The sequence below is a fragment of the Loxodonta africana genome, chromosome 21 (genome assembly GCF_030014295.1).
Source record: "Loxodonta africana isolate mLoxAfr1 chromosome 21, mLoxAfr1.hap2, whole genome shotgun sequence".
Lineage (NCBI taxonomy): Eukaryota > Metazoa > Chordata > Mammalia > Proboscidea > Elephantidae > Loxodonta > Loxodonta africana.
The window spans coordinates 64839087-64862834 of record NC_087362.1 but is presented as its reverse complement, the minus strand read 5'-3'; the positions used below and the strand labels follow the sequence as shown (position 1 = coordinate 64862834).

At 40.0% G+C, this 23748-nt stretch overlaps 1 protein-coding gene across 1 annotated transcript in view; it reads right to left on the bottom strand.

The window, feature by feature from the left end:
* TOX3 (TOX high mobility group box family member 3) overlaps nucleotides 1–23748 on the bottom strand; it is a 132091-nt gene that overhangs the window by 5566 nt on the left and 102777 nt on the right. Inside the window, exons 4-5 of the mRNA XM_023555546.2 lie at nucleotides 7421–7690; nucleotides 2215–2442 (exon numbers count right to left, since the gene is read on the bottom strand). Coding sequence (XP_023411314.2) covers nucleotides 2215–2442; nucleotides 7421–7690 — 498 coding nt within the window. The remainder of the gene's footprint in view (nucleotides 1–2214; nucleotides 2443–7420; nucleotides 7691–23748) is intronic.

Sequence of the window (23748 nt, the reverse complement as noted above, 5' to 3'; positions counted from 1 at the left end):
TGCTCCATAAGGTTTCTAAGCTGTTAGAATCCGCCAGCCACTCCTGAGGAGAAAGATGTAGCAGTCTGCTTCCGTAAAGATTTACAGCCTTGGAAACCCTCTGGGCAGTTCTACTCTGTCCTATAGGGTCGCTATGAGTGGGAATCGACTCCATGGCCACGAGTTTGGTTTAATGGGTTTAATCTTTAAGGTAGCTGGCTGCCATATCTTTGTCTTGCAGAGAGGTTGATAGGCTTGAACCGCTGTCCTGTCGATTAGCGGCGAGTGCTTAACCACTGCACCACCAGGGCTCCTTCAGTGAAGATTATAGCCTAAAAAACCCAATGGAGCAGTTGTACTCTGTAACACATGCAGTTGCCATGAGTAGGGGGCAGGAATGATGGCAGCTAACAACAACAAGCATCACAAATTAACAAAGGTTCTCAGTTCGCAGCCTAGATTCCTTGAGAGTACCTGGAGGGCCTCTGGCAGAGGCAGTAAATCAGGCAGCCAGAAGAACAAACTTTGCTGCAACTGGTTTAAATTATAGAAAGTAACCAGTGTCTCCATCAATGTCATCTTTCCCCCACACACATTTCTCAACTGTACTAAATCAGAGTGTAAACACAAAAACCAAAGTGGGAGAGCTTGTGGAGACAGAACAGAGAACGTGGAGGCCTCTCAATACTCATTTTGTGTTGGGAAAAAAAGGGGGGGACAGAAATAGCAAAAGATGTGAGATTTCCATTAATGAGACCAATGAGCTACATAAATAAAATCTATCATTTTAACATGATTTGGGCTTCCTTCTTTTTTTTAAACAGTGGTCAGATGGCTGGGTGTTACACCAAAGCACTCCTTTCTCTCCAGAGCTTAAAAGTTAGGTATAACACCTTGTCCCTCCCTTATAAAATCAGTCTGTTACATACAGCAATAAGCTCACTGAAGACAAACAGTAAAAATTCTATCATCGCATCACCCCAGTGAAACCAGCTGGCAGGAATGAATTCATGATTTGTAAAGAAAAATCAAGGGCTTTCCACTCTTCATTCCTGAAACAATTATTCCATTTTATCACTAATAGGGGTCTACTCGTCTGTCGATATGGGAGCGTTAACTCCTATAAATGGTAATTGGAGTTTCATGCAAGGAGCAAGGGGAGGACCTCCCTCCAAGGAACCCATTCTTCTCTCATTCGTGTGGAAGAGTTGCATGAGGAAGGAGAAGAGACTAAACTCCTAAGGAACTATCTCCTACCAGCATAGCTAATCTCTGAATACCTCTCAGACTGCTGAGCTTTAAAATGAACTTGGAATAAAATTTCAAATGCCCGGTGACAATAACGAGACACGCAGAGGAGGCTTCAAAGTTTGGAAACCCACCAAGACAGCACAAAGGTTCAGAAAGATGATCAATGAAAAGGCAAGCAGGACGGACCTAGTCCCTTTGTAGTGCTCCTTTTGAACAAAGGGAAAAAAAAAAATTCCACGTTATTTAAAATGAAAAGATGATCGTCAAAAGTTTATGCTTGCAGGACACTGCCTGGATTTCTTCCAACCCTCCTCTAAACGGGTTCGGAACATTCAGCCTGAAGCTGGCTGAGAAATCTGTACAGTCACAAAATGGCTGGAGAGTTGTTTGTATTTACAGTCATGCGTCACTTAACGTCCACGATAAGTTCTGTGAAACAGGACGTTAAGTGATTTGGATGTTGTGCGAACACCACATGATACATGGCAGACCCCAGATTACGAATGAGTTTCATTCCTAAATCTTTTAGTAGAATTTGTACAAAAGTTGGAAACAGGTGTGGTCAGGTCAGTCAAACAAACAGATTGTTGTATTACACAGTATAGTGTAGCTTTCTATGCATAAAAAACACTAAAGAAACACTTCCAGATACACTAAAATAGCCTTAGCATAATAATAGAATAATAATAATAATAATGTTTTCTTGTATGTCGCAAAGTAGTACCTGTTTGTTATTGTGAGCCATTGTACATACCTCAGATTTTTAATATAATAGGCTTTATAGGGGTTGGGACTGAGGACGTTGGTCCAACAGACATTATGTGGTGTGTGGCTACTTATTTGTCTGTTTGTTTTTTTTAATTCCATAACTCAGAAAGGCTTTCATGAGAGGCAATCACGTTAAGGGAAAGTATTTGCTCAGAAAAGGCAGAAGGAATACTCCGGTAATTTTTGAATGGATCGCCATGATGGAGCCTGCCTTACCTGCTTTTGTTCTTCTCCAAGGCTGTCCCACATAGATGCTACGATCTTGGAGACCTCTCCAAAGGTTGCATTGGGGTTCTGCCCTTTAATTGCAGCCTGTGTGTCTCTGAAAAATAGGGCATATGCTGACACTGGCTTCTGGGGCTCGTTGGGATCTTTCTTTTTCTTTTTCTTTGGAGTCTTGGGCTTCTTGCCAGAATCTGGAGCAGCTCTTTTCTCTCCAATGGCCTGCAAGGCAGAAAGAAAATTCACTGCCTACAATGTACTTCCACAGAATGCAGCAAGGCTTACTTGGCCCACAATTGTTCCTTTAAGGTTTTGTTAAGCATCATCAACCGATGAATCACCACAAAAAGGGGGGAGGGGTAAATGTGCTTAAGAGTTAACTGGACAGCAGAGATTAGCATTTAGAACGTTGATTAATGAGACCCAGAAGTATCTTCAATACATTTGCACCATATGTTCTAAATAGCAATTATGAGTAATGAAAAGCAGAACATGCTGTACCAGGCGATGCTATATATATGCTATGCTATCCATGAACACAAACAAAATATTTTACACCGTCGGAGGGTGTAGAAGAAAGAGCTTAAATAATACTCAGGGTGTTGACTGTATTCAGATAATTTAAACGAGGTCCTTGCCCTAGTCACATGCCGGATGTATGATCAGTCTGAATTGATTTTTTGAGACTAACTTTTATTTTACCAGAATGCTACTTTGCTAATGGGTCTCGAAACTCAAATGGAAGTTAGCTACCATCCCTAAATGTGCAGAATAAGGAAAAGGCCATCTTTATTTATTTTTTAAATAATAACTTTTTAAAGAATAGGATAACAAGAAGTATAAAAAGGTCAGGACTACTTCAAGTAGAGATAGGAAGGAAATTGATATTCTTCCTTAAATTGAAAACCTGTGAAAGACGAACTGTTGATACTTAAAATCAACAAGACTAAAGAGCCTCATTACATATGGCAAGAAGCCCTGCCCGTAAAAATACTGCCACCGGGGCTCTCAGACATATCCACAATATAAACCTTGTGAGATCTAAACCACTGAAATGATATGGGTACAACTCCCCAAATTTATAAACCACTGGGCTCCATGCTCACCTGCTACTGTCATCTGCTTTTACTGATCATACAATATACTTATCTGAGAAGCAGAAGAAATGACTTATTGACCATACTTTATACCCTTAGATTACAGCATGGTTATATTGAAGATAATTTTGCAGTTAACATCATCATGGATCCTGAAGAGCTTGACAAAATCTGTTTTAACAGCCAGCCTTCGGCAAGATCAATCAAGACAGACTCAACTTGAAGGGCCTTGAATCCTGGATCCTAATTCAAATTTTCGGAGAGTATCATTACTTTCTGAATGAAGGTCATTTAATAATAATCCAATTACTAAAACTGCTACAGAATTTTCTTGACTATTAAGTAACTTCTCTTTGAGAGCTCTGAACCCTTCAGGTGTTAAGAAAACTCTTCTCTACTTCCAGGTAGGTTCACAGTTTGTACTACTGGAGTGACAACAACATCCATGTTGTTAGTTGCCACTGAGTCAACCCCTGGCTCATGGCGACTCCACGCACAACTGAACGAAACGCTGCCTGGTGTTGCGTCATCCCCACGATCGACTACAGATAAGACTGTTGTGCTCCACAGGATTTTCACTGGCTGATTTTCAGAAGGAGATCACCAGGCCTTTCTTTCTAGTCTGTCTTAGTCTGGAAGCTCTGCTAAAATCTGTTCAGCATCATAGCAACAAGTCAGTCTCCAGTGACAGCCAGGTGGTGGCTGCATATGAGTTACACGGGATGGAAACTGACCCCAGGTCGCTCACATGGAAGGTGAGATTTCTGCCACCGAACCACCACTACCCCCAAACGACAACCACACTGGTTGTTCCTATGCTTCAGGTGGTGTTAAGCCACATTTCACGTCTCCACCAAAATGCCACCTTTCATAATTCACGCAATTAATTCAATAATTCTGTAAGCATCATTGTCTTTTTTTTTTTTTTTCCTGAATTCTCAGAATAAATGAGACTTGTTTAATTCTAGTTAATGAACCCGAACTTGATCTGATGGGAGTCAGATGCCCATCAGTTAGAGCTAGGCTGTGAGCTTTAAAAAAAAAAAAAAAAATTACTTCAGTAACAAGAAAAAATTGAGTCAAACAACTATGTTCTTCTCCTGGAAGCAAATTTAGCACTGGTAGTGCCAACAGCACCCTGATCAATGGCAAGATGAAAGTAATTTCCAGCTTTTTCCTGATTTCAGTCTAATTTCATTCTCTATATGACAACAGTCAAGTGTTGACAATCCTTCATGTCTCTTTCTTAGATAGCTATGACTTGCCTTAATCATCATTACCTTTGAAGAATAAACCAGAGATGAAGAATCCTACACCTTAAAAGCTCAGGATTAATTTTCCTTAAAAAAAAAAAAAGTGCTTCTTCATAAGGGTTGGAAAAGATGAACAGATAGCTTTACCCAAAAGAGATACAATCAACAATAATATTAATCTTTCTTCCTCAGCTAAATTGCTTTAAGGGCTAACAGACTGGATTACTAGACCCTCACCAAAAATGGAGTTACCAGGCATGTAAAAGGTTCTCTTTAGACATGACAATTCCAGTTTGGTACAAAGGTAAGTGTTAAGATTACTAGAAATGAGAATGAAATGAAAGGAATCCATCTGAATGTGTGCGGCCAGTTATAACCTAGGGGCATCCTACTCACATCTCTTGAGTTTCTCCAATCATTATTTTGCACTTCACCACATGGAAGTCCTTGTGAGTATGAGTACGGGCTGTTAGTGCATTTACTAACCCTGTGCCCACTGGGGTGCTAATTTGATGCTATAGACCAAACCCTCCCTCCTGAAATCCCTTGGGTTTCTACATCACTCTAATCTTCCTCCTCTTTTCCTCAACAACCTTCTGTAGCTTCTCTTCTTCCCTTGGGTATTTAAAAAGAAATGATGATGTATAGTGTGGACGAACCTTGAAAACATTATGCTGAGTGAAATAAGTCAGTCACCAAAGGACAAATAGTGTACAATCCCATCTACATGAAATATCTAAAACAGGCAAGTATAGAGGTCAAAGTTTATTAGTGCTTAAGGGGGTGGGGAGAAGACTCAATGCTTAGGGGACACTGAGCTTCTGTTAAGGGTGATGGATAAACGTGGAAGTGGACAGTGGTGAGTGTCAAACAACACGATAAACATAATGTCACTGAATCGTACTGAAATGGCAAATGATTTGTTACATTCGCATTTACCGCAATAAAAAAGTAGTTTAAAATGTAAGATTTTAAAATAAATACTAAATTAACAATGAAAAAGAAAAACGATGCTCAGGGTGCTGGCCATGATTCGCTCCTTAGACACTCTGAGAAATCCTGATTACATCCATGTCTTCACATGGATGTTCTGGTACTCGTGGTCTCCAATCTATAGTTTCAGTTCCAATGAGCTGAGTTCTAGACTCAAATCCAACTGTAAACCCACCCAGTAACCCAGTGCCGTCGAGTCGAATCCAACTGTACACCCCTCAAATTCAACCCATCCCATGCCAAATTCTTATCTTCCCCATGGGGGAAAAAGAAAAGCAATCCTCTCTTCCCAGTGGATTCTCTTAGTTACTTACATCCATGCGGACTCTAAAACTAAAGCCCAAATTATCTCGTCTCCAAACTCCAGTTGATCACCCAGCCCTTAATGATTTTCCTTTTCCCTCTTAAACGTTTCTCTAATCTGATTGCCCCTGTCTGTTCCTTCATTTGCTGAAATAGAACAGTTCATAACATAAGGGTCTTTTACTTGGTTTTCTTTTCTCTGGTCTCTCCCTTTGTACTGCACCCTTATATATGGCCAAAGTCATCCTTAAAGCATACGTTTACCTATGCCATTCTTCTACGCAAATAACTAATCAGCTCTGAATTACCAACAGAGGAAAGACCAACACATTAAGCCATTTCTCTCAACTCCTACTTCTTTCCTCCCATAACCATTCATTATACTCATAAATTTCCCTGTACTTCCAACGCTTCTCGCTGTTCCCACCATCAGAATGCCTGCCTCTCTCTTCTGCCTCACAAAATTTTATGCATCCTCTTAGACCTAATTCAAATATCACCTTCTCAATAAAGTCTTCCTCAAATCACTCTCCCAAGCAGAATGGATTACCATCCCAGCACACCAGATACATCAATTATAGCACTCATCAGATGTGGGGCTAGTTTTAGACACAGCACTCTATCCCCAACAGGGAATCCCCTGGGCAGTAATTCTCTTATACATCTTTATGTTACCAGGATCTCACCAAGTAAGATGTCAAGAACAAAGTAGGCGTACAACCTATGATGAATGAATGAGCAACGAGTAACTGTGTATTAGTATAGCACCCTTTTCATTACAGTTACTTATGGTAGGCATTCAGAAACTACAATGCCTGCAACAACATTTTTGATTCAAACTATGTACTCTTGATTAAAAGAAGCCCTCCTGGCACAATGGTTAAGCACTTGCCGCTAACCTTAGTGTTAATAGTTCAAACCCACCTAGTGGCTTCGTGGGAGAAAGACTGGCAATCTGCTTCTGTAAAAGATTACAGCAAGAAAACCCTATGGGGCAGTTCTTCTCTGTTACATGGGATCTTTGTGAGTGGGAATCAACTCAGTGGCACCCAACAACAACAACAACATACTTGAATAATATGTTTTCCATTGCAAAAGCAAAGATGTAAACCATTAGAACTTACTAAGTGATAAATACCATTGAAGGTGTACGGCTATCAGATATGCCAGCACTTCAGCCTACTAACTGGATGAAACTGAACCACATGGATATTAAGTTAAAATCAAAGCAGATTAGAATTTCTGAAAAGTCTAGCGCAGGCCTTTCCTTTTGCAGATTAGAAAAGTCGAGGCCTAGAAGAGTTAAATGACTTGCCCAATGTCTCACGTAAGTATGAGAAGCCAGATCTCCCAACTTCCTGTTCCAGAGAAAAGAAAAATTAAAAGAGCAAAGAAAAACACTAAACCATCATAAATGTAACTGCTACTCCAAATCCAGGCAGAAAAAGAAGACAATACCATGAATGAAATTCAAAGACATGAGCACGGGGCGACTCCAAATTCACCGGGAGGTTACCTACTAAAGCAGTTAACAGCAGTGTGTCTCAAACTCACTCTGTTGGATTCGTCGGCATCCTCTTCATTGATGGAGCTGGAAGGGGAAGGAGTTGCTGATTTGCTTGCCGGAGGTGAAGGCGATGTGTGGGGCATACTGGCACCTCCCAAATTTAAGCCCAACTGGGCACTGAGCTGAGATTGGTTGATGGTGGTGAGCTGGGCAGGAGGCATGATCCCAGAACGAGCAGCATCGGTCATGTGGACAATCGACCTCATGATCAGGGAGGGATCCTGACGATATTGTGACACTTGTGCGTGGCTCTGGTCCTTAAAAGGCAACAGCGAGAGGGAAAATGTTTTAGTTTACAACAGTATCAACGAACTTACAATGTTAGTAGATCCTTAGATACGTCTGTCACCACCTGTCTGTCAGTTTGTTGTACTGTGGTGGCTTGCCTGGTGCTGTGACTCTGGGAGCTATGCCCAGTGGTGTCATGAGGGTTGGTGTCACCCAGTTCAGTAACTCATGATGTCTCCATCCCCATGGACCTCCTCCCATACCAGACCATACAGAATCCTTAGTAATGTTTATCATCAATTTTAATCACAGAACCGTATGTGATAAATATAGTTGTAAATTGCTCAAATGTACTATTGCTTAGGTTATCTGAATACTAACAACAACATTGCTCTGTAAAATCTTTCTATATTGAATTATAATATCAATAGCTATAACATTATGAGTGAGGGAAGCCTTTTTTTAATTTTTCTCCTTTTCCTTTAATTACTGCTTCATTCTCAAAAAAGTTTTTGATGTAGGTTCACAAACACTGATTACCACAATATTGTAGTTCAAACACCAGAAAATTTGACAAAATCACTGACTATATAAACACCAGCAGCGACGAAAACAACAGCACGTGCTTGTAGGTGTAGCGCTTGCAGAGGAAACCCCGTGATTCGAAGCGAAGCGTCGCTGTAATCAGGTGATAATGACAGCTCTGACAGGAGCACGGTGGAAGGTTCAAAAAGTAAATGTGCGTACAGCCTTAGCCTCGGAGGTATACTGGTCCACCTAAGCTGGGCTTACAAAAAATGGTTTTTGTTGTTGTAACTAACTACAGGGATATTTTTATAAAAAATAATAAATTTCTGCTGAAACACTGTACAAAAATTTTTTAAACATTTTGGTGCCACCCCCTCTGACAGTGTCACCTGGCACAGTCTGTACCCCCACACGCCTCCTTAGTGATGTCACTAGCTATGCCACCAGTATTTCAAATATCAAGAGGGTCGCCCATGGTGGACAGGCTTCTGCGGTGCTTTCAGACTAAGATAGACTAGGAAGACAGGCCTATTGATCTACTTCCCAAAACAAGCCAGTGAAAACCCTATGAATCACAACTGAATATTGTCCAACATAGTGCTGGCAGATGAGTCCTCCAGGTTGGAAGGCACATAAAATACACAGTGGCCGCAAGACCCTTGAGCATACCAATGATCACGGAGATGGCACGGGACCAAGCAACGTTTTATTCTATTGTACATGGGGTCACCATGAGTCAAAGCCAACTTGACGGCAACTAACCAGATGGACTTGACCTGTCACAATTTTTTTTAGGTGTGACCTATTGCAGGATGGCAGTTTCTGATAATTTATTAAGTTAAGTACTCATGCCAAAAATGTGAAGAGTCTGAAGCACAAAACCCAAGTACGCAGCCCAGTTTATTTTACTATAGAGCTGAGGACTTACACAAAGGTCACAGGCAAAAGAAAGATAAACTTTCAACTCCTGCTTCTTATTGAGAAAACCTTTTCAGGCTCACCAATTGGTTTACCATCCTACTCACATACGTAGTTTCATTCCATTAGTTTTTTATCCATCCTCACAACTGGACCAACAAGCAACATCATAATAAATGGAGAAAATATTGAAGTTGTCAAAGATTTCGTCTTACTTGGATCCACAATCAATGCCCATGGAAGCAGCAGTTGAGAAATCAAGTGACGTATTGCATTGGGTCAATCTGCTGCAAAAGACTACTTTCAAGTGTTAAAAAGCAAAGATGTCACTCTGAGGATAAGATGCACCTGACCCAAACCATGGTATTTTCAATTGCCTCATATACATGTGAAAGCTGGACAACGAATAAGGAAGATCAAAGAAGAATTGATGCCTTTGAATTATGGTGTCAGCAAAGAATACTGAATATACCATGGACTGACAGAAGAACAAACAACTCTTATCTTGGAAGAAGTACAGCCAGGATGTTCCTTGGAAGAGAGGATGGTGAGACTTCATCTCACATACTTTGGACATGTTATCAGGAGGCAGTAGTCCCTGGAGAAGGACATCATGCTTGCTAAAGTAGAGGGTCCGCGGAAAAGAGGAAGACTCTCAATGAGATGAACTGACACAGTGGCTGCAAAAATGGGCTCAAACATAGCAACCATCGTGAGGATGGCACAGGACCAGGCAAAGTTTCGTTCTACTACACCCAGGATGCTATGAATCTGAACTGATTCGACGGCACCTAACAACAGTTTTTACCCAGCTCCACGAGAGAAGAAGAACTCGTTCTTTATTTTATCCTTCCAGGAATGCATATGACACACAGGGAGGACGGGCTGGAGAGGCACCGAGCTTTGGTTTCACAGAGCAAACATCTGTTTGCTTTAGGGCACCCTTTCTGTAAAATCTGCTGTGGTTAACCAGAGGGTCATTCCAATTCTGAATTATATTGTCAATGGCATCTGGGACTCATTCAATGTCTTTTGGATGGATATCACTTTTTTCATCTTAAACCTGCTTTGTTTTCTTTTGTTTAACACACCCTGATTTAACGTACTGGTGGATTTTTTAAAATATGTATAAAGAGGTGGTAGAGATAACTCAGAATTAGTTTTCACTGAAAGTTATTACAATTACATCCGTGAGAAGCCTTCTCTGCTTTTGGTAGTCACATAAAAGGCTTTAAAGTTGCTGCTTCTTACTTTGTAATTCCAAAGCATCAAAAAATGAAGACACGATTTTCCAGTGACTTACTTTAAGACTTGTCATTTAGAATGAGTGTATGATTTTAGTGAAACCAAATTCTCTTGACTCACAGTGACCCAGAATCTAATTTTATACACAAGTCTACAAATTCTTAACTGTTCCTCTTTTGAGTCTTTCTAAAAAGGCATGTTTTGCTTTTTAAAGAAACAGAATGATCAGTAAACAACTCAATTAGGACATTTGGTTTCTTAATATTAAATATACGAATACCACTAAATAAGAAGCTGTATCGATCACCAGAAAACTAGCTGAATAAATTATGATCTATGCACAGTAGAAAGTGTTATGAGGCTTTAAATAATAATGAATTAGATTTACGTGTATGGACCTTGAGCAGGGTTTCTCGATTTTGGCTCTACTGACATTCTGGACCAGATAATTCTTTGTTGGGGGGAGAGGGACTCCTGTGCTCTAGAGAAATCTGAGCAGCATCGCTGGCTTCTCTACCCACTAGACATCTGTAGCCCCCTCCCCAACCCCTTGCCTAGGCCATGGCAATCAAAAATGCCTCCAAACATTGACAAATAGCCCTCATGGGGCAAAACTGCTCTCATTTGAGAACCACTAACCTAAGAGTGATATCCAGGATATACACCCAGTTGCTGTCCAGTCGATTCCGACTCATAGTGACCCTATAGGATAGAGCAGAACTGCCCCATAGGGTATCCAAGGAGCGGCTGGTGGATTCCAGCTGCTGACTGTAGCTCTTAAGTTGCAAAATAATTGTAGAGTACAACCCCTTTTTGTTGAAAAAAAAAAAAGGTAAAAGTAAATCCTGTTAACAGGACTCCCTGGGTGATGCCAAGGATTAACGCACACTCAGCTCCTAACCAAACGGTTGAAGGCTCGAGTCCACTCAGAGGCACCTGAGAAGAAAGACCTGATGACTTACTTCAGGAAAAAAAAATCTGCCATTGAAAACCCTATGGAGCCCAATTCTACTCTGACACACATGGGGTCGCCATGAGTCAGAACGACTCCCCACAACTGGCAACTGGTTAACTGTTAACAATGGGGTTGGTCTGGAAGAATGTAGAGGGGAGTGTCTTAACTGTTTCCATTTACATCTGTACTGTTTAGATAAGACTGTGAACAAAACACAAAACAAAACGAACAAGCAAAAACTAAAACACCTCTGTCAGAAAAAAAAAACTAAAAAAAAGTAAGTGGTCTAGATCCTGTAGCTATTGTGAAGGTTTCTTTCCTGTTTCTTCATAATTTCTGAATTATTAAGCTGCTGTGGACTCCCTGGAGAAATGTGTTGCACAGATCAGGACAAACCCACTCTTCCTCGTCTCACTGGCAACATTCTCTTCCGTTGTTCCTAAAATATTACATCCTATTGGTAGGCGTCCTTCTGCTTACTTGGATCACAAAAGTGGTTTTTCTGCTATCACTTTGTCTTAATTTTTTTTTTTTGATTGGCATTCTACCACATTTACCCATTTCCTCCTCAAAAATTGAGCTGTCTGTCCACTCTACCATATTCTTGAGCAGTCCAATCACTGCTCATCTATGTCACTTCCAGCCTCCAACCATTAGCAACCAAAAAAAACCCCACTGCAGTCAAGTCATAGAGACCCTATAGGACAGAGCCGAACTGCCCCATAGGGTTTCCAAGGAGCAGCTGGTAGATTCAAACTGCTGACCTTTTGGTTAGCAGCCAAGCTCTTAACCACTGCACCAGAGTAAAATTAAGATAAATAGCTTACTTACTAATGGTTGGAGACCTGGTTAAGAGCTCGGCTGCTAACCAAAAGGTCAGCAGTTCAAATCCAGCTGCTCCTTGGAAACCTTACGGGGTAGTTCTACTCTGTCCTGCAGGGTCGCTATGAGTTGGAATCGACTTGATGGCAATGAGTTTGGTTTTATTTGAGTTTATACATCTTCCAGAAAACTTTTTAAAGTTCTTCAGGCTTATTTAAATTTAGATGTTTTAAAGTTATCTACAAGCAACTTCCAGAGAACACTTAGATTAAATATTTTGATTTCCACTGTACAATAATGAATCAGCTAACCCGCATGGCCAAGAAATATGATAATTAGATTTATGCAACTTTCTCATTAACAGAGGCACTGCTCTGCTGTCCTTGCTGCAGTGCCCATGAAAATCAGTATGTATAGATGCCTGATCGATTCACCTACCACCTTCAACATTTCAGATGGATCTTATAGCCAAACAGAAGTCCAAAAAGCAAGTCTCCTTCACTTCATTACCTCTTCCCGGGGTGGGCTAACCAGTAAGCGCGGTATGCACTGGTTTATAAGTAAGCAAGGTAAGAAGGAGCTTAATTGTTTACTTACTAATGGTAGTGAATAATTTCACATGGGTTTGTGAAGTCGTACACTACAGATTAGTAAGTAAGCACAATTAAGTCTGTGCCTACCTTGCTTATTGGCTAATTCATCTCTGCCTCTTCCTGAATTCCACCTGCAATTTATGCTGTTATTATGCTTGGTTGCTCGAGAGCTCCTGCTGACTTACAGCCAAGTGTCACATATTAAAAAACAGCATTTAGTGCGTGCTTATGAATACCTGGGTGATACAAACAGCTAAACATTCAACTACTAGCCTAAAGGTTGACAGTTCAAACATACCCAGTGGCACCTCAAATGAGAGACGTGACGATCTGCTTCCAGAAAGTCACAGCCTTGAAAACCCAGTGCAGCAGTTCTAGTCTGCACACATGGGGTTGCCATGAATTCAAACTGACTCAACAGCAACTAAGGCCGCCATTACCACTGTGTGCTTACCACGCGCCTGCATTTGTGCCAAGTTTTACATGTAATCTCTAATTTAATCTAATAACTCTCGGAATCAGAGAATGTAATTACAACCCTTCTTAGATAAGAATAATTCTCCAGGCCACCCTGCTAGCTAACGATTCCTCCATGGAAAAGCTTGTTCCAGGGGGCCTCGGCGCTTCAATGGTGAAGGTGTGTACTGGCAGAGAGAGAGAAACAGAGCTCTGGGCTCTCCACCACCGTTATCTCCCTTTGGTGAGATTCCTCATAAAATTTCACTAAAAACAACTGGAGAGAATGAGAGATCACTGCTGAAGAACATTGGTAGTGGGGCCAACGTCATGGTAAAACACAGAGCTATTTGCATAGTCTTCAGGTCCAGAAAGATACTGAACCATCCTTCTTGTCTCCCACAGATCAATATGCCAAGGACCTCTAGGATATTTTCGAATAACCTCTGAACCACATAATCTATGCATCAAAACTTGCCAGCATTTACTTGGTCCACCATTATCCCACAATAACTTCTGATGCAGGAGGATTATAGTATAAGAAGATCAAAGGTCAGAGTGTCTCTGTAGAGATTCAAATTCCTTTAGGGGTACCAATTATTAACTGCCCTGGGGAGCCTGGAGATCCCTAACAGCTCCAATCATTTTCCATAAAAAAAGCAAGCTTTAAAAGACTCCTCCTTTGATCTTAGGATTCTCACTTAAAAAGAGAAAGATGTCGGGTCAGTTTAAAAGCATTTATTGAGTGCCTACTATGTGCCAGGTCAGAAAGGCCATATATTACAATGCTCCTATTCTTGAGAACTAGAAATTTACCATGTCATTCTTTTAGACATTAGTCCCACTAAACAAAATCTAGTGGACTAACGAATTTACCATGACAATGTATAAAACCAAAAACCAAACCCACTGCCGTCGAGTCGAATCTGACTGATAGTGACCCTGCAGGACAGAGTAGAACTGCCCAATAGAGTTTCCAAGGAATGCCTGGTGGATCTGAACTGGTGACTTCTTGGTTACCAGCTGTAGCACTTAACCACTACACCACCAGGGTTTCCTTACAATGTATGGGCAAGAATAATTCATACATGTGCCTCCAAAGAGCTCACAATTTCTTGACATCATAAGGAAACTTATGGTCATGTATACAGTCCTAAGATATTTAGTGTGTTTTTTTGTAAATCATGACCTCTCACTTGTTAAAATGAAGTCTTAGAAGATTTACCAACAATCACTGAAAGGCAACTAATTTTGCTCTCTCTTAGAGCAACCACTGCCACTACCATTCCCAAGAGCTGAACGCTGGTAGCTTTTTCAATTCCTTTGACAATTATATTTCATATGTAATGTCTACTTGTATCCTTTGCTAAATTGTTAAGCTTCTGGATAGAGCATTTGGGCAAAACTCACTCTTCCTGGTCTCACCTTGCCCTCTAATTGATGATATTAGACAAGTGTTTCTCTACCTCAGCAGTATCGACAATTTGACTCATGTAATTCTTTGTCGTGGGGAGACTGTCCATACCTGGCCCCTATCCACTACATGCCAGCACCACAGGCGTATGCGGGGATGCGCGCGCGTGCACACACGCATGCACTCACACACACACACACACCCCCTTGCTCCCAGGTTGTGACAATCAAAAATGTTTCTAGACACTGCCAAATGTCCCCTGGGAGGCAAAATTCCCCTGGCTGAGAACTGCTATATTAGACTAATATAATGGAAATCTTTCCTTGCAGGGGGAGGGGAAGGGGGAGGTGTCCAAAGCTTATGTTCTGCCCATAAAATAGAAAACATGTAGACAAACGAGATTCAGATTGTGATAAATACTGCAGAGAAAATACATAGGGATATATATATATATATATATATGGCCCTTGTGGCGCAGTGGTTAAGAGCTTTCAGCTGCAAACCAAAAGGTATATATATACACACACACACACATATATAAAATACATATATACATACATATAAAATACATATACACACACATATAAAATGTATGTATGCATGTGTGTGTGTGCTGTATGTATGTATGCATGCATGTGTATATATATGTGTGTGCATAATCGACAGGAGGGTGGCTACATTAATTCAGGTCAGTAGCAAAGGCCTCTCAGAGAAGATGACATTTGAGCTGATATATAGAGGACCAGAAGGAGCCAGCCATGAGATTAGCAGGGCAGGCATGGTCTAGGCAGAAGGAACAACTTGTGAAGGGGGACAGAGCTTGTCATGCCTGAGAAACGGAAAGGAGGCCAGCAGAGCTGGGGGCAGGGTAGGCAAGGTGAAGAGTGACGAGTGATGAAAATGGACCAGTTCCTGCAAGGCTGGGAAATCAGGGAATGCTTCCCTGAGGAGGTGATCACTAAGTAAGGTATATAAAGACAGAGTAGAAAAGAGGAAAGAGCAACCCAGAGAGAGAAGAACATGTGCAAAAGGCCAGGGGCTAAAACCATGAAAAGCCAGTGTTACAGGTGCAGTAAAAGCAAGGATGGCGATGAGGCTGGAGGCCAGAAATGCCCAGGATGGCCAGGTCTTATAGTCTATCCCAGGAAGTCTGGATTGTATTCATAGTGTAGAGGGAAGCCACTGGCAGTTTACAGGTTAGGCATCTATCCAGTGAAATCATGCATTTCAATAAATACTAACTGAACATGCCTCATGGGCAACCCACCTAAACCAATTGTGGACATTCCGATGTAGATTAAACACACATGTATAGCCTAACATTCTCAACCTAGGTTCTGAAGAGTACCCAAGTTTTGCAGTCACAGAAGGGCCTTCAGATTGGGCAGGCTATAAAAAAACCCAAACCAAACCCATTGCCTTTGAGTCGATTCCAACTCATAGCGACCCTACGAGACAGGGTAGAGCTGCCCCATACACAGGGTTTCCAAGGCTGTAATCTTTACTGTCACATCTTTCTCCCACGGAGTGGTGGGTGGGTTCAAACTGCCGACCTTTTGGTTAGCAGCCAGGCGCTGAACCACTACGCCACCAGGGCTCCTTGGGTGGCTGTAGGTCCTAGGAAAGGCTCTGACTAATAGGAAGGGTGTTGTCTTCTATCTATTTTTGCCTTACATTCATTCATGTAATGCTCAAGAAAGCCCTAAATACTGTGTGTGTGTTGGGTGGGAGGGGGGGGGGAGGGGGAACGCCCAGCTGAGGCTGGTTTCTCTCTCCACCTGATAAAAGAGCCTCTGTCCTTTTTTTTTTTAAACAGAAAATCAAGGAACGGGACTCTCTAGCAGCTATTTCTTATTAAGTTACCTGAAACCCAGTCTACTATTGAACATTAGTCATCTGAGGGAACTTTTAACATCTAAATCATTCTATATTAAAAAACGAAACTTTACAAGACTAGCGTAAAGGAAACACCAGAATCTCCCGTGATAAATGCAACGCCAAATAAAGATAGGATCTGGGATGTTGGCCTAAACACTGGGGCCTCCTGGGGCTCTGGCTCAAAAGTTCTGCCTTCTTTTATTTGAAGAAGGACAAAACAAAGGTGATGAGAAACTTCTGAACCCCTGAGAGTTTCTCTTTGACGTAATCAAGACTGAAAGAGAAATGAAAGGTGAAAAGCTGCGTCACTGTGTAAATCATCGATATGTTATATTACCATGTCCATGTATTACCTCACGGAGAGATATAGCTGGATTTTTTTGTTTTCTTTTTTGGAGTGGGGTGGATACAGTTTGCTATTTTTTCTTTAGCCAAAAAAACTCTCTCTTGTTGTGGTTAGCCGCCGTCCAGTGGGTTCTGACTCATGGCCACCTCATGTCTGCAGAGTAGAACTTCTCCAAAGGGTTTTCAAGGCTGTGTGTGACCTTTTAGAAAGAGATGACCAGGCCTCATTTCCAAAGGTGTCTCTGGGTGGTTTTGAACCACCAACCTTTCTGTTAGTAGTCCAGAGCATAACCCTTTGTGCCACCCAGGGACTTCCTACTCCCTAACTCTCTCTACATGCTCAGAGTTTTTCTACTCATTCTCTCAGGTGTGGAGAGAGGACCACATCCTCTCAGAATACACCAGTTCCCTTCTCTCTCCCTCCCATGCCCGGGCTTGGTATTTATCTCTGGACTGCAAACTTGGCAGTACAGAACTGGTTTCTGTCCTTTTGTAAATGTAAGATATAAGCTCTCAAACTCAATTTTTTTAATTTAAATATTAGACATTATCGTAACATTTCAGCCACTTTAACTCATCACAATGGTGTTTGCTTCCCCGTGGCTTGATTTTATCATACAGGATTTTTAAAAATCTAATATGCAAAGGTGTCTAATGGATCATCTATCTACACTCAGAAATAACGATCCCCCTGTAACTATTCAATGTTGGGTTTTCATAACGCATGATAACATCCAGTTAAGAAGCAAGTAACCCAAATAAGACAGTATGATGTAGCACATTTTCACTGGGCGAGTTTTTTAAATCAATATTTCTGGAGAAATAGAGTCATTAAACAATTATCTGTAATAAAAATTACTTAGTAGTAATGAATATCAGAGTAACTAAAAATATGAAATTCAAGCCAACTCTGAGCATGTAATTATATGCTCAATTATTTAGTTATATCTGACAGCAATATCAAAAAATTTAAGAATTAACAACAACCAAGGGTGATACATAACTATTACAGCTTTAACCCCCAAAGCCCCTGAAACAAATAGTGTTAGCCAAACACACACCCATGATAATTACACACCTGCACACCACAAGCTATATGTTCATCAAAATCTACATTGAAATAGATAATTTCTCCTTAATAACTACCCTCAGGGTTATAATTAAACATCCCTACATACATGAGAGTTTTCTGAAAAAGAGTCTTTCCAAAAGTTAATTTATAGTTTCTTACCAAAATAAAAATTTCAAGAGTTTATTGCCAATTAATGGTATTTTACTTATACACTCTATAATGCCTTTGTTTTACCAAGGAGTCACCTCCGTGCTTATTTTATTCAGTTCTAAGTACTAATTTTAAAGTAGAATTCTACTTTTACAGCTGTTTATACTCGAATAAACCCCATTTCCCCCATTTTTAGTTTAGTACCAAGATGTGATCTTAATAACAAGTATTCTTTCCTTATCATGTATTCATGTTGTATCGGTCACCAGAAAAAAAAACCATTGCCGTCAAGTTGATTCCGACTCACAGCGACTCTACAGGACAGAGTAGAACTGCCCCATAGGGTTTCCAAAGCTGTAAGTCTTTATGGAAGCAGACTGCCACATCTTTCTTCCGCATAGCGGCTGATGGGTTCAAACTGCCTACCTTTCAGTTAGCAGCTGAGTGCCTTAACCACTACACCACCAGGGCTCCTTGTCACTCACTAAAATAAAAATTGATTCATATATTCAACAATAAAAAATTTATTGAGAGACCATATATTCCAGACCTGCGGCTGTTCCAGGCTCAGGGAAGACTGCAGTGAGTGAGATAAGCAAGGCTCTCGTCTTGGTAGAACTTATATTCTGGTTGGAAGGAAACAACCCATAGACAAGCAAACAAGACCATTTCAAACGGTGACAAGTGCTGTGAAAAAAGGGAATGGGGTAATAGTATAGACAGTACCCTCACCACTCTCAAAAATACTCGAGCCAGACATGCCCCAAAAGAACTGAAAGCAGAAGCTCAAACAGATACTTGTAGACCAATGTTCATTGCAGCATTATTCTCAATAGCCAAAAGGTGGAAACGACCCAAGTATCCAACAGGTGAATGGACAAAACAAAATGTGGTCCATACATACAATGGAATACCACCAGTCATAAATAGAAATAAAGTTATGATACATGCTACAACACGAATGAGCCTTGAAAACATTATACTGAATGAAGTAAGCCAGCCACAAAAGGACCAATATTGTATGATCCCACTTATGTGAAATATCTAGACTAGGCATAGGCTTAGAAACAGAAAGTCATTAGTGGTTACCAGGGGCTAGGGGATATGGAGTTGGAATGGGGAGATAATACTCAATGGATGCTGAGTTTTTGCTTGGGGTGATGAAAATGTTTTGGAAATAGTGGTGATAATTGCACAATATTGTGAATATAACTGACGCTGCTGAATTGTACTCTGAAAATTAGTTAAAATAGCAAATTTCATTTTATATATATATTTGCCACAATAAAAAATAAGTAAATTCTTTTTTAAATACTTGAGTCACGTCAGTTTTATTCAGAGATCTGAGTGATGTAAAATAGTGCCTCTTTCGTACCTGAACTATTGGTAAGTACTGGCCACACTCAACTATAGATGATATATGCTAAAAACGAGATACAAAAAAAATAAACCATAGCACTACTTTCTAATAACATTTTTCCTTCTTCTTATTGTTAGGTGCCATTGAGTCAGTTAGGACCCACAGCAACTCTATACACAACTGAACGAAATACTGCCCAGGCCTGCACCATCCTCACAATCGTTGCTATGTTTGAGCCCACTGTTGCAGCCACTGTGTCAATCTATCTCATTGAGGGTCTTCCTCTTTTTCACTGACCCTCTACTTTACCAACCATGATGCCCTTCTCCAGGAACTGGTTCTTAAATGTTATAAACCAAACATAATAATCGTGTATCATACTTCACAACAACTAATTGGGTTTAATAGAAGTTTGGAACACGGTCCTACTTTAACGGAGGACCTTAAAGTTAATTCAGCTTAAAGACAACACCCATATCATCAGGGTCACTAAGTATTTATAGGCCAAGAACAAAGAATATTTATTTTAAACTCTGTATGATACATAGAAGGGGCCCTGTGGTGCAGTGGTTAAGCAGTCAACTGTTAACTGAAAGGTCAGTTGTTCGAACCCACCAGCTGCTCCGCAGGAGAAAGATGTGGCAATCTGATTCCGTAAAGATTACAGCCTTGGAAGCCCTAAGGGGCAGTTCCACTCTATCCTATAGGGTCACTATGAGCTGAAATCTGACTCAACAGCAAGGGGTTTGGTTTTGAGTTTTTATGGTACAAAGCTATTTTCTCTTCAAAGACAGCCAGCTCATAAAAATGTCTACGGTCTGGGCATTTTCTGGCAGACAACTGTCGAGGTATAATCCAAAACCAACCAAACCCAATGCCATCAAGTTGATTCTGACTCACAGAGACCCTACAGGACAGAGAAGAACTGCCCCATAGAAACCCTAAGAGTTTCCAAGGAGCGGCTGGTGGATTTGAACTACTGACCTTTTGGTTAGCAGCCAAGCTCTTAACCACTGTGCCACTACGGCTCCTGTCAAGGTATAGTAACAGCTAAATTAAAGTTGACTTTTGGCAGTACACATCTTTGAAGCAGCCATCTCTAACTCTGTGAACCGTTATATGGAGACACCGGAAATCAAAGAACAATTTTATAGAGTATACTCTAACTATTAAAGAATGATAGCTAGCACACAGTAGGTACTCAGTAAATATTTGCTAAAGGTTAATATGATTTCAGTTTTATAATTTACACTTTGAACAAATGGGTCCTACTCCATTCAAAATGAGTATTATGCTTACATAAATCAATCTTTATTGTTAACTTATAATAAAAATACTTTTGACCATATTACGACCAAAAGTAAACACTACTGAAATGATCGCTCAATTTTTATGAGAAATTGCTTGTCTCCCCCAACGACTAAATGCTTATCGTCCTGTAGGATTTAGCTCTGCAGCTTCCATTGACAATGGCAATGAACACGTTCATAACAATAATAAGGGCTTGTTTTAATAGAATGTTCCACGCATTAAACACATTAATGACCCATGAAATAACTGTTTTATCTGTAACACATTAAACAACATTGCTAAAACAACGTATTAATTGAGAGTCTGCTATTTCTCCTAACGTAAGATTTTTTTTTTTTTAAGTATAAAAATGGCATGGAAGTCATTTTGTAAAAATAAAAATAATTCAACTTCAAAATTAGAGCCATGCCAAATGACTGTAAAACTCTTAAAATACGCCTGGTAATTTTAGATGTGCTATTTTAATAAAATCCTGTTTTTCTGATCAAAAATGGTATCTGTCCAGATGATGATGTCAGAGTCTTAGGAATATTTTAAAAGCTCATAATTTTTTTTTTCCCCCCTTCAGCATGCATGTCTTCTATAGGACTTCTTTTCCTCTTTTTCTACCTTTCCTTAACAGGTAGGGAAAGTACAGTACTCAAATATACCTTTCTTACTATCATCCCTTGCAGTTTTCAGTGACTCCGTTTGATATTACAAGAGTGGTAATATAGCATTTTCTAGAAATATGCCCTATCACAATTAAAACCCAAGGAATATCAAACAGAACGTGACACTCCCCTAAACTATAACGTACGGAGGATAACGTGTGTGAATTATCAGTGTGTTTTATAAATTCTCTTTTGGGGGGGCATACAAAATATCAGACTAGAGACAATTATTTTCCTGTCTGTTTCTTAGCTATCAAACAGAATTTTGAAATTCATCAAAGCTCACCTTCTGTTATGTACAACAGGCTAGGCTGAAAAGAATGTTAACAAGTTCAATTTTCATTCAATCAGCACTACTGCTCTCTGAAATGTTTCATTGCAGGAAAGAAATAAAAATAATCTATATGGTAATTATCAGGCTGAATCCCCCAGTAACTTTCAGCTACATGAAAGGTCAGTTCTATTCAAGATATTTTATCAGTCCCCTGCACATACTCCTGTGCTGTCATTTTAAATCTGAACAGCATTTTATTTTCCCATTTACAGCTACCTGCAGAATTAAGTACTTAAGCCAAATAAGAAAAAAAAAAAAAAAAAGAAAGAAAGAAATGTTGAATGCTGGCAAAGGCTATAATAGCATAAAGATAAATCGTTCAGCTGCTCTCTCCCTAGCCTCTAGGGCTGCAGATTTTTCTTCTCCTGGTGCACTGTGGGTATTCAAAACTTGTTCAACATGATTTCATTTCATTTCAGGCACTGCCTGAGAAAACTAAATTACAGAATCAATCATACAGAAGGTCAGAGTGAGACTTCATTACAAGTATTGCATGCTTGCATGAATATCTTTCATTTATGACTGACCCAATATGTCACAATAGCTGTCTAGTAAAAATAATCCACTTTCTGAAATTGATGTACTACTGATGTCGGTGCTACTCAGCAGGCTGGGCAGATTAGAGAGAGGTGCTAAAAAAAAAAAAAAAAAAAAAAGGAGCCCTTTGGAGCACACGTTGTAGATTTTTAGAATCGCAACCTTTTGTAGATTTAAATAATTTCCAGATGATCACCTGAACGGACGGTAACGCTTAGAGGTAACCAAAATACGCTGTTGGTTTCGACTTTAGCCAACCACAGCCTGATTTAAAATATACACACCCACAACAAGCAAATCAAGGTTGTTCTCTGAATTCTCCAATGCATCGACATTCCTTGTTTTTTTCCCAGCAATTCGCTTTTGCACACCGGGGCATTTATTTGCATGTTTTAAAATATGAACGCTGATCGTTGCACTCGTTTTAATCCACCCCCTCCTCTTTTTTTTTTTTTTTTTTTGTTCTTGCTCTCTGTTTTTAAATATAATGGCATGAATTTAAGGAAGATAAACATGTTGTGCTTGTCAGCAATAATGCTGCTAATCAGTAATGTGACAAACTGTCACTTTTTCTAAAGGAAAACCAATGACGCTCTGAAGAAAAGCTAGTTCAACACAACATAAACAAGCTGGCTTTTCTGCTTATATGATAGTCCTAATTCACCACGGCAACCCTTAGCCGACAGCCATATTCATTTGGATAATAAAACTTCTGGCTTGCCTAAGGTATGAAATATCCAGTGCACACTGGGAAGACAAATGCATGATGGATAAAGTATTATTTATTATTTTTCTGGTGACCTTCCTGAGGGAAATCTCCGAAGAGGCTGCTACAGAGTATTATGATGTAGCCAACCAACTGGGTACCCTGAGGGAGACAGACAAGAACCTTGACATAGCCTATTTTTAACCATGCCTCTGGCAATTCTGAATTCAAGTTTATAGGTGAACATGGCAGGTAGTACATAGAACAAAGCCAACGACACATTGTATTCATCATAATTCTGTCCCGGTACATTTTATTTTTTCCCACATTTGTGATTTAAAATCCCATGACATTTCTTCAAGGTGAAATTCTACTAGAATTTTCAACAAGATTAGTTTGTTTCAAGCCAATTTAAATAGTCTTCTGGTTCAGCAAAACTCCAAAAAGGCACCAATAAACGTGACGAGGCTCATGTAAATACCATGACAACAGCCTGCACTTAGCTAAAGTACCTAGACTACTAAGAATCAATGAAATAATTCAACTGCTTTAGTGATTAGCAAGACATTACGAGCATTAAAAATTGAGTCCTCTGTCCCCACGCCAGTCCGTGAAAGCATTGTTCTCTAAGTGTATGTGAATATCATAATTATTTTATGATTCCATCTTTAGTTCTTTCCAATACAGTAAATTCAATTGACCATGAAATGAAATTTCATAGTCAAAATGCCTCCTTTACACTTTTTTATAGCCGCAGTAACAGTTTTATAGGTTTAAGGCACAGTCATTCATCAGATGTTTAATTTAGAG